An 11,315-nucleotide genomic window follows, 5' to 3' on the forward strand; every position below is an offset into this window, starting at 1 on the left:
TAGAACAGTCCAGAACCCAGTAGAACGATCTAGAACCCGGTAGAACAGTCTAGAACCCGGTAGAACAGTCTAGAACCCGGTAGAACAGTCTAGAACCCGGTAGAACGATCTAGAACCCTCTAGAACGATCTAGAACCTCTAGAACGATCTAGAACGATCTAGAACGATCTAGAACCCTCTAGAACGATCTAGAACCCTCTAGAACGATCTAGAACCCAGTAGAACGATCTAGAACCCAGTAGAACGCTCTAGAACCCGCAGAACGCTCTAGAGCCCTGCAGAACGATCTAGAACCTCAGCACCACCCAGCACCATTCAGGATAGTCTGGAACCCCCGGGGTGGCTCCAGAACCTTCTGAAAGTCCCTCAGGAACCTTTCATGGACCTCTGGACCCAAACCTGCACCAAAATCCCTCTTTTTTCCCCCCTTTTAATCTCATTTTTACCTCAAATTTTGTCTGTTTTTTTCCTGTTTTTGACCCAAATTTGGCCTAATTTGATTCTTTGGGGCCTCTTTGGAAACAAATCCTGACAAATTTTGGGATTTTCACCCATTTTTGCCCGAAATTTTGTCTCTTTTTTCCATTTTTATCCCAAATTGTCTCATTTTTTTTCCACCAAATTTTGTCTCTTCTTTTTCCCCTTTTTCTTCAGATTTTCTACTTTTTTTTTCGTTTTCCCCCCGAATTTTCTCTTTTTTTTTTCCGCTTTCCCCCCAATTTGGCCTTATTTTCCCTTTTTTGCCCCTTTCCCACCCAATTTTCTCCACCTTTTTCCTCCTTTCCCCAACTTTTGGCAATTTCTGACCCAAATCTGAATTAATTTTGGAATTTTTTGGCCATTTTGGACCCAAATCTGGATTAATTTTGATTTTATTTTTCCGGGTTTTACCTCATATTTTGGCCTTTTTTGCTCGTTTTGGGCACTTTTTACCCAAATCTGAACAAATTCTTTACCTTTTTTGGACCATTTTCCCCCAGATCTGCCCCAATTTCGTCTCTTTCCTCATTTTTAACCGAAATTTGGCCTCGTTTTCCTCTTTTTCCCCACTTTTCACCCGCATTTTGTTGATTTTTCCCAATTTTTTCCCCCCAAATCCTCCCCGATTTTTCCCCTTTTTTCACATTTTTCCCTATTCCCACCCAAATTTTCCCGTCCCCCCATCCCGTCCCCGTCCTCCCGCCGGATTTTTCCCGGATTTTCCCAATTCCCTGTTTTTTCTTTATTCCCGGTTTGTTGTTTTCTTTCCCGTTTTTTTTTTCCCCTATTCCCGGATTTTTATTTTTCCCGGAATAATCCCAAAGGAAGGAATCCCAAAATTGGGAATGATCCCAAAGGAAGGAACCCAAAATTGGGAATGATCCCAAAGGAAGAAACCCAAAGATTGGGAATGATCCCAAAGGAAACAGCCCAAAATTGGGAATAATTCCCAAAGGAAACAGTTCAAAATTGGGAATAATCCCAAGGGAAGGAGCCCAAAGATTGGAATGATCCCAAAGGAAGGAATCCAAACTTTGGGAATAATTCCCAAAGGAAACAGCTCAAAGATTGGGAATGATCCCAAAGGAAGGAGCCCAAAATTTGGAACGATCCCAAAGGAAGGAATCCCAAAATTGGGAATGATCCCAAAGGAAGGAACCCCAAAGATTGGGAATGATCCCAAAGGAAGGAACCCAAAATTGGGAATGATCCCAAAGGAAGGAACCCCAAATTTGGGAATGATCCCAAAGGAAGGAGCCCAAAGATTGGGAATGATCCCAAAGGAAACAGCCCAAATTTGGGAATAATCCCAAAGGAAGGAGCCCGAAGATTGGAATGATCCCAAAGGAAGGAATCCCAACTTTGGGAATAATTCCCAAAGGAAACAGCTCAAAGATTGGGAATGATCCCAAAGGAAGGAACTCAAAGATTGGGAATGATCCCAAAGGAAGGAGCCCAAAATTTGGAACGATCCCAAAGGAAGGAATCCCAAAATTGGGAATGATCCCAAAGGAAGGAACCCCAAAGATTGGGAATGATCCCAAAGGAAGGAGCCCAAAGATTGGGAATGATCCCAAAGGAAGGAGCCCAAAATTTGGGAACGATCCCAAAGGAAGGAATCCCAAAATTGGGAATGATCCCAAAGGAAGGAGCCCAAAATTTGGGAACGATCCCAAAGGAAGGGCCGGGAGCCGCAGGGTCCCCCCGGGGCTCTCCCCCCGCCGCAGAACAGAGAAAGGCACAGAAACAATAAACCCCCCCTTGCCCGTTTTAATTATTATGTGCACAAAAAAACCAAAACACCCAGAGAGAGAGAGAGAGAGAATTCCCGGGATTTCGGGGAGCTGCTCGGTGATGCCCGGGAGCTCCGGAGCGGGGCCGGGCTCAGCAGCCGCCGCAGCTGCGGGCGCAGGACGCTCCCACGCTCTGGCACAATCCGCTCGTGGCCATCACCCCGCACTTGGAGAACTTGTCCCGGCACAGGTCGGCTGCGGGGAGCGAGGGGATAGCCCTGGATATGGGGAAAATTCCGGGGGAGCAGCGGGGGAGAGCCCCGCTCCCGCCCCAAAACGCGATCCCGCTCTGATCCCGGGGGTTCTGGGGGCAGGGGAGACCCCCAGCCCCATGGCTGCTCACCCTGACCCCACCCCAAACCGCGATCCCGCTCTGCTCAGGGGGGTTTTGGGGTTTTGGGGGCAGCGGGGGACCCCCCGCCCGATGGGTGCGCACCCAGCTCCACCCCAAACCGCGATCCCGCTCTGATCCCGGGGGTCTCTTTGTCCCAGCGGGATTTTCCCTCCTCGGAATTCGGGGGACAAGGGCGATTTGAGCGGGGACGATCCCGGTTTTTGGGGCGCCCCTCTCACCTCTCAGCAGCTCCTCGTGGGCGCACACGGTGCGGACGCAGATCTCCTTGTTGATGACGTAAACCCGGCGGAGGCTGGAATTTTGGGAACAGAAAGGACGGGATGTGAGGCAGAGGGGTTCCCGGGATCTCCGGGGGGATCAGGGAATGTTCCCCCGGCCTCACGCACCTGTAGAAGCAGATCTCGTTCAGGCACTGCTTGCAGGGCTTGTGCACCGAGTAGAGCCGGGTGCAGGGGTACTGCTCCTCCCGGCAGTCTGCGGAAAGCGGCGATTCCCGGCAATTCCCGGCAATTCCCGGCAATTCCAGGCAATTCCCGGCAATTCCCGGCAATTCCAGGCAATTCCCGGCGATTCCCGGCGATTCCCGGCAATTCCCGGCAATTCCAGGCAATTCCCGGCGATTCCCGGCGATTCCTCACCCAGCGCCTCCCCCCGCCCCGGTTGTCCCGGCACAGCCCGGCCCCGGGGATGGGGAACGGGATCGGCACTCACCGAGCGGTCCCGGCTCCGTGGGCTCCGTCTCGGGCACCGCGGCTGAGGGGGGACAGGGACAGGGACAGGGACAGGGACACAGGGATGGGGACAGGGAAGGGACAGGGACAGGGACACAGGGACAGGGACAGGGACAGGGACAGGGACACAGGGATGGGGACAGAGAAGGGAATTTCAGGATGGGGCAGAAGCGCGTCCTTGCCCTTTCCCTGGATTTTAGGGCTGGAGCAGCCTCGGCACCCCCCGGCTGCTCCGGGAGGAGAACAGGGAGGGACAGAGAGCCCCTGGCCCTGGGGGTTCAGGGGGAGATGTCACCCACCTGGGGACTGTCACCCACCCCTGGGGACTGTTACCCACCCTGGGGACTGTCACCCACCCCCGGGACTGTCACCCACCTGGGGACTGTCACCCACCTGGGGACTGTCACCCACCCCTGGGGACTGTCACCCACCCACCTGGGGACTGTCACCCACCTGGGGACTGTCACCCACCCCTGGGGACTGTCACCCACCTGGGGACTGTCACCCACCCCCGGGACTGTCACCCACCCCCGGGACTGTCACCCACCCCTGGGGACTGTCACCCACCCCCGGGACTGTCACCCACCCCTGGGGACTGTCACCCACCTGGGGACTGTCACCCACCCCCGGGACTGTCACCCACCCCTGGGGACTGTCACCCACCCACCTGGGGACTGTCACCCACCTGGGGACTGTCACCCACCCCCGGGACTGTCACCCACCCCTGGGGACTGTCACCCACCCACCTGGGGACTGTCACCCACCTGGGGACTGTCACCCACCCACCTGGGGACTGTCACCCACCCCCGGGACTGTCACCCACCTGGGGACTGTCACCCACCCCTGGGGACTGTCACCCACCCCTGGGGACTGTCACCCACCTGGGGACTGTCACCCACCTGGGGTCGGGGCCGGCACGGTTTCCTGCTGGGATTGCTGCTGGGATTGGTACCGGAATTGCTCCTCCGGGACTCGGGGGGTGACATCTGCAAGGACAGAGCCGGTGCAGGGACACCCCCAAACCCCGATCCCCCCGCCGGGGTCCCGGGGGGGAAACACTCACCGTGGTAATCGTAGTAATCCTGAATTTCTGGGGATAAAACAGGAAACTGCCTCAGGATGGATTTAGGGAGAAAACTCATCCCGTGGGGAGCGGGAAATGAGATCCCTGGAATTCTGTGGCGGGTCGGGAAAACCCCCCCAGGCACTCCAGGGCCGCTTCCCACAGGGTGGGGATTTGGGATGGATAAAGGTTCAAAAAAATAACTGGATAAAAGGCTTTTAATAGGTACCCCGATTAATTAAGGTTTAATAAAAATTTAAAAAAAAAATTAAGGGTTAATAAAGAATTTGATAAGGGTTTAATAAAGAATTTGATAAAGGTTTAATAAAGAATTTGATAAAGGTTTAATAAAGAATTTGATAAGGGTTTAATAAAGAATTTGGTAAAGGTTTAATAAAGAATTTGATAAAGGTTTAATAAAGAATTTGATAAAGGTTTAATAAAGAATTTGGTAAAGGTTTAATAAAGAATTTGATAAAGGTTTAATAAAGAATTTGATAAAGGTTTAATAAAGAATTTGATAATGGTGTAAGAAATAATTGGGTAAGGGTTTAAGAAATAATCGGATAAATAGTTTTTAATAAAGAATTTGATAAGGGTTTAATAAAGAATTGCCAGTGAGAGCAGAGACGGAAGTTTGGGGATTGCAGAGGTGAGGATGGAGAGGAAGAAGAGGGAGGAGTTTTTCCCAGGGTGTTTTCCAGGGAAAGCAGAGGGGATGGGACAGGGCTGTCCCGGCTCTCACCGGCCTGCTGGTCGTACTGGGAGTACTGGACTGGCTCGGGGTACGTGATGCCCTCGAAGCGGCTGTACTGGCCCTGCACCAGGAGCGCTGCGGGACACGGGGGCCGTGGGTGTGGGACCCCCAAAACTGGGATCTGGGACCCCCAAAACTGGGATCTGGGACCCCAAATCCGGGATCTGAGACCCCAAATCCGGGATCCAGGACCCCAAAACTGGGATCTGGGACCCCCAAAACTGGGATCTGGGACCCCCAAAACTGGGATCTGAGACCCTACTGAGACCCCAAACCCAGGATCCCACGGACACCCCAAACCCGGGATCTGAGACCCCAAATCCGGGATCTGGGACCCCACTGACACCCCAAACCCAGGATCTGGGACCCCAAACCCGGGATCCGGGACCCCAAACCCGGGATCTGAGACCCTACTGAGACCCCAAACCCAGGATCCCACGGACACCCCAAACCCGGGATCCGGGACCCCAAACCCGGGATCTGAGACCCCAAACCTGGGATCTGGGACCCCCAAACTCGGGATCCGAGATTCCAAACCCGGAATCTGGAACCCCCAAACCCGGGATCCCAAACCCGGGATCTGTGACCCCAAACCCGGGATCTGTGATCCCCAAACCCGGGATCTGTGATCCCACTGACACCCCAAACCCGGGATCCTATGGACACCCCAAAAGCGGGATCTGGTTTAAAAAATGAGGTTTTGGGCATTAAGATGAAGCTTTAGACCTCAAAAAGGGCATTTGGAAGTTAGAAATGAAGGTTTGTGCCACAAAAAATGAAGTTTTCAACCACAGAATCAGAGCTTTGGGCTCCAAAAGTGAAGATTTGGGACCTCAAGGTTCGGTTTGAGGATGTAAAAATGAGGTTGGGGCATAAAAATGAGGGTTTGGGGCATAAAAATAAAGATTTGGGATGTGAAAATGAGGTCTGAGGACACAAAAAAAAATAGGTTTTCTGCTCTAGAGAGGGGGTTTAGAGCCCGAAAATGAGAGTTTGGACCCTCCAGACGTGCCTGGGGATTTCAAACTGAGGAAATCTGGTAAAAATGTCTGTGGGAAAGGCGGATTTGGGGGATGGGAGCAGCGCCGGGGGTTTGGGGACGCTGACCTGGCAGACACAGCAGCAGGAGCTCCGCCGCTCTCATCCTGCTGGAACGAGGGACGGGACGGAGCCGGAGGATCTGGGTGGGAACAGAGGGAATCGGAGTCGGGGGGGATTCCAGAAAACCTCAGAAATGAAGGAATTTCCCCCGAAAGGCGTCCCGCCCCTTCCCAGGGGATTCGCAGGGACCAAGCCCTGGAATATCCCGCGGGCAGAGCAGGGAGGAGAAACGCCGGGATGTGGGATCAGTCCCGGGATGTGGGATCAGTCCCAGGATGTGGGATTGGTGCCGGGATCATTCCTGGGATGTGGGATCAGTCCCGGGATCATTCCCAGGATGTGGGATCAGTCCCGGGATGTGGGATCAGTCCCGGGATCATTCCCAGGATGTGGGATCAGTCCCGGGATATGGGATCAGTCCCGGGATCATTCCTGGGATGTGGGATCACTCCCAGGATCCAGAGTCACAGCTGGGATGGTGGGATCCTTCCCGGGATCATTCCCGGGATCATTCCCGGGATGCGGCCAATCCAGACCCCCCCGGAGCAGAACTCTGGGGCTCCTTTCCCAAGGTTTCCAATTCCTTGGGAAATGAATTGTTTGGGGTGGAGGGGGGGTGCCACTGCTCGGGCATCCCCTAAATCCATGGGAACGTGGATGATGGATGGATGATGGATGGATGGATGATGGATGGATGATGGATGATGGATGGATGGATGGATGGATGATGGATGGATGGATGGATGGATGATGGATGGATGGATGGATGGATGATGGATGGATGGATGGATGGATGGATGATGGATGGATGGATGGATGGATGATGGATGGATGATGGATGGATGATGGATGGATGATGGATGATGGATGATGGATGATGGATGGATGGATGGATGGATGGATGGATGGATGGATGATGGATGATGGATGGATGGATGGATGGATGATGGATGGATGGATGGATGATGGATGGATGATGGATGATGGATGATGGATGATGGATGATGGATGGATGATGGATGGATGATGGATGGATGATGGATGGATGATGGATGGATGGATGGATGGATGATGGATGGATGGATGGATGGATGGATGATGGATGGATGGATGATGGATGGATGGATGATGGATGGATGATGGATGGATGAATGATGGATGGATGGATGATGGATGGATGGATGATGGATGGATGATGGATGGATGGATGGATGATGGATGGATGGATGATGGATGGATGGATGGATGAGGATGGATGGATGGATGGATGATGGATGGATGATGGATGGATGATGGATGATGGATGGATGATGGATGGATGATGGATGATGGATGGATGGATGATGGATGGATGGATGGATGATGGATGGATGATGGATGGATGATGGATGGATGATGGATGGATGGATGGATGGATGATGGATGGATGGATGGATGGATGGATGGATGGATGATGGATGATGGATGATGGATGATGGATGGATGGATGATGGATGGATGGATGGATGGATGGATGGATGATGGATGGATGATGGATGATGGATGGATGGATGGATGAGGGATGGATGGATGGATGGATGATGGATGGATGATGGATGGATGGATGGATGAGGGATGGATGGATGGATGCATGCATGCATGGATGGACAGACAGACAGCTGGACACCCCCTCTGGAGCCATCCCTGCTGTCCTCCCCCGCTCCCATCCCCATCTCCAGCCCTCGCGGCTCCTCCCGAGCTCCGATTCCCTGAATTTCCCCCCAGCCTTGGCCGGAGCTCGTGGGCTTTGGCTGCGGGACGGGGACAGTCGGGTCACGTCTGCCCCGGGGGCCACGCCAGGGCTGCTCCCGACCGGGACCCCGGAGAGACCCCCACGGTGCCCCGGGGTGTCCCAGGGTGTCCCACGGTGTCCCCACGGTGTCCCCCTTCAGCCAAGGCCACCGAGGAGGGGCTGAAGCCGCCCCCGTCCCCGCCGGGAGGGCCCCGCTGTTCCCCCTTCCCTTCCCCGGGCTCCGCTCCCTCCGTGCGGGGGTCCGGCGGCTCCGACCGCGCCAGATGTTTTTGCAACTGCACATCTGGGAACAATCAACCCCGGAGAAAGAACACCACAGTCCCTTTCATTCTGCTAAACCCCACCTTCCCCCAGCCTCTCCTCCTTCCCCCAGCTTCCCCCCCCCCCTCCAATTTTCCTTTCTTTTCTTTTTCTTTCATTCTTTTTGTTTCGCTTTTTTTAAATTTTTTTTTTTTTTTTTTTTTTTTTTTTAAAGCTCTCTCCTTGCCAGAGAGTTGGAGAACAAAGGGAATATTTAAGGATTCCATTTATTTTGGCCCCTGACCAGAGGTAAAGAGCTCGGTGCCCCCATCCCCGTTTTCACACATCACCTTTTCCTCAGGGGGGCCCCGTCCCCCAAAATAAATCGGAATAAAAGATCCTTTTCCAGGGTGGAAAAACGAGGGGAAAAAGAAAAAAATCCCAACCGACAAACCCACAGCTTCCTCCAGGTTTTTGGGGTATTTTTAGACTTTTTGGAAGTGGTTAAAAATCTCCAACAACTGTCAGGCCTCAAAGAAGGGCCCCCCTTGGCCCCCCACCCGGGCTGCCGCTCCCTCAGGCCCCCAAAAATCGAGGGTTTGTGAGGTTAAAAAGTCGAAACTTTGTTTTTCCCCATGGTTTTTCCAAGCTCCCAACCGCTGGAGGTTTCACAAAGCCCCCCCGAAATGGGGGTTCAGCCCCGGTTTGCTGCTGGGGAGGAGGGGGGGGGTCCCCGGAATTCCTGGGAATTGGGGAGGGGGTTTTTCCCTGGTCTGCTCCTTACCAGTGAGTGCCGGCTCTGCCCTCGCCCACCGCCTCGCTCTCCTCTCTCTGCTTCTCCAAAACTCTTGAAATGAGAGTCAAAAAAAACCAAAAAAAAAACCCAGAAAAAAAAAAAAAAATACAACCCCTAAAAAGCTCCAACCTCCAGCACGGGGGATCCGCTGGGTCCTAAAGCCACACCTGAGCCGGCCCCTTCCTCCTCCCGCGATGGGGAGGGGGAAACCCGGGGAAAACCCACAAAAATCCACAAAAACTCACAAAAATCCACAAAAACCCGGGAAAAACCCACAAAAACCTGCAAAAACCCGCAAAAATCCACAAAAACCCGCAAAAACCCACAAAAACCCACAAAAACTCACAAAACCCCACAAAAACCCGGGAAAAACCCACAAAAACCCGCAAAACCCCACAAAAATCCACAAAAACCCGGGAAAAACCAGCAAAAACCTGCAAAAACCCGCAAAAACCCACAAAAACCCGCAAAAACCAGCAAAAACCCGGGGAAAACCCACAAAAACCCACAAAAACCCGGGAAAAACCCACAAAAACCCGCAAAACCCCCCAAAACCCCCCAAAACCCCCCAAAAAGAAGCTCTGCTGCCGGGGCCGGGGTGCACCGAGGGGTTTTTTGGGGTTTTTTTCCCGTCTGGATGAGTTTTGGATCCGAGGAAGCCGCACGGAGCGGGCCGGGGTTTGTGGGGCCGCGGGGAGGGAGGGAGGGGTGGAAGGAGCAGCTCAGGGTGGGGTTTCTGTCACCTCCTGGAGTAAAAACACCCCAAAATTTGGGATGCTGGGATCACGGCTCCCCTCCCGAGGCACGGCTGGATCCCGATTCCCCCGCAGCAGCGAGGATGCTGCAGCCCCGAGGGGGATTTATCCCCAAAGGACCCAAATCCCCCAAAAGGACCCAAATGCCCCAAATGCCCCAAATGCCCCAAATGTCCCAAATGCCCCAAAATGCCCCAAATGTCCCAAATGCCCCAAATGCCCCAAATGCCCCAAATGCCCCAAATCCCCCAAAATCCCCCAAATGTCCCAAATGCCCCAAATGCCCCAAATGCCCCAAATGCCCCAAATGTCCCAAATGCCCCAAATGCCCCAAATGCCCCAAATGCCCCAAATGTCCCAAATGTCCCAAATGCCCCAAATGCCCCAAATGTCCCAAATGCCCCAAATGCCCCAAATGCCCCAAATGCCCCAAATGTCCCAAATGTCCCAAATGCCCCAAATGCCGCTGTTCCCGGCGGGGCGGGGCTGGCGGAGGCTCCGCAGCCCCCCCGGGCCGGCCTGGGGCCCCTTTCCCCGCTCCTGGCGCATTCCCGGAGGGATCGGGATGATCCCAAAGCCCACCGAGCTCGGCAGGGACGCGGAGCCGGGGCCGGGGGGCGAACCCCGCAGGTTTGGGGTGAAAAGGCAGGAAAGGAGCGAAGGGAGAGCGGCGGGATGGAGACAGGAGGTGTCTGGAGATGGGAATGGGGATGAGCAGAGATTTTCTCCCGTGGGATTGGATTCCTGGCTGAGCAGCAGGACAGGGGCCGAGAGCTGCAAAATGCGGGGAAAAAGGGATTTTTCAGAGCGGGCTGAGAGACAGACGGGGCTGGAAGGCGCTTCTCAACTCCTCTCTGGTTTTTCGGGCTGAAGGATGGATGAAACCACCCCAAGGACCCCAAAAACTCCCCCCGAGCTTCTGCCGGCCCCTCCTGCAGCTTTATCCTCAGCCCTGCTCGCCTCCATCCGCGAGCCGCCCGTCAATAATTAATATAACTAATCATTAATATAATTAATAATTCAATAATTCAATAACTCTGCACGCCCTCCCAGCCGAACCCCCCCGGAGGAAATCCCGACGGGAAAACGTCTCCGGGCTCTGAAAAGCGCCAAGAAGGGGCGCGGAGGGTTTTTTCCAAGGCTCGGGAATCCTGGATTCAGCAGCGCAGCCTTGGCCGGGCCTGCAGGAAACCTCTCTTACCTTTTTTTGTGCCTCATTTCCTGAGCTAATCCCCGGCTCCCCGGGGCAGGGAGGCGCTCGGGGGGGGGCTCGGGTTTTCCATGGAAGCGGATCCCGGCAGGAAGCGGCAGCGGGAAAAGGCCGGGATGGGGATGGGGATGCGGCGGCTCCGGTTTTTCCTCGGTGGTTCCGCGGTCTCGGCCAGGACACCTGGGCTTTTTCCAGCCCTTGTTGTTATTTTCGAGGAAATTCCAGCTGGAGCGAGGTCGCTC

General features: G+C 54.1%; 1 protein-coding gene across 2 annotated transcripts; it reads right to left on the reverse strand.

The window, feature by feature from the left end:
• Positions 1-2,232: 2,232 nt before the first annotated feature.
• MFAP2 (microfibril associated protein 2) lies at positions 2,233-11,269 on the reverse strand. 2 transcript variants are annotated; one of them, XM_086860405.1, is made up of 9 exons: positions 11,065-11,269; positions 6,287-6,359; positions 5,168-5,254; positions 4,423-4,449; positions 4,259-4,345; positions 3,340-3,381; positions 3,015-3,102; positions 2,847-2,920; positions 2,233-2,468 (listed from the first exon to the last, which is right to left on the reverse strand). In XM_086860405.1, the coding sequence occupies exons 2-9, from the start codon at positions 6,321-6,323 to the stop codon at positions 2,365-2,367; spliced, it is 546 nt and encodes a 181-aa protein (XP_086716531.1). In that variant the 5' UTR covers positions 6,324-6,359; positions 11,065-11,269; the 3' UTR covers positions 2,233-2,364. The 2 variants fall into 2 exon arrangements, with proteins under 2 accessions (XP_086716531.1, XP_086716530.1); XM_086860404.1 differs by lacking the exon at positions 11,065-11,269 and adding an exon at positions 9,097-9,238.
• Between the last annotated feature and the right edge of the window lie 46 nt (positions 11,270-11,315).

Source organism: Cyanistes caeruleus, chromosome 22 (genome assembly GCF_971803275.1).
Source record: "Cyanistes caeruleus chromosome 22, bCyaCae1.hap1.1, whole genome shotgun sequence".
Taxonomy (NCBI): domain Eukaryota; kingdom Metazoa; phylum Chordata; class Aves; order Passeriformes; family Paridae; genus Cyanistes; species Cyanistes caeruleus.

Bases quoted from the DNA above. Each gene is read 5' to 3' on its own strand.
- MFAP2 (XM_086860405.1), bottom strand. From the start codon at position 6,323: ATGAGAGCGGCGGAGCTCCTGCTGCTGTGTCTGCCAG. The intron at 5,255-6,286 runs GTCAGCGTCCCC...CGTGTCCCGCAG, and splicing joins CCTGCTGCTGTGTCTGCCAG to CGCTCCTGGTGCAGGGCCAG. The intron at 2,469-2,846 runs GTGAGAGGGGCG...CGCTCCCCGCAG, and splicing joins CCACGAGGAGCTGCTGAGAG to CCGACCTGTGCCGGGACAAG.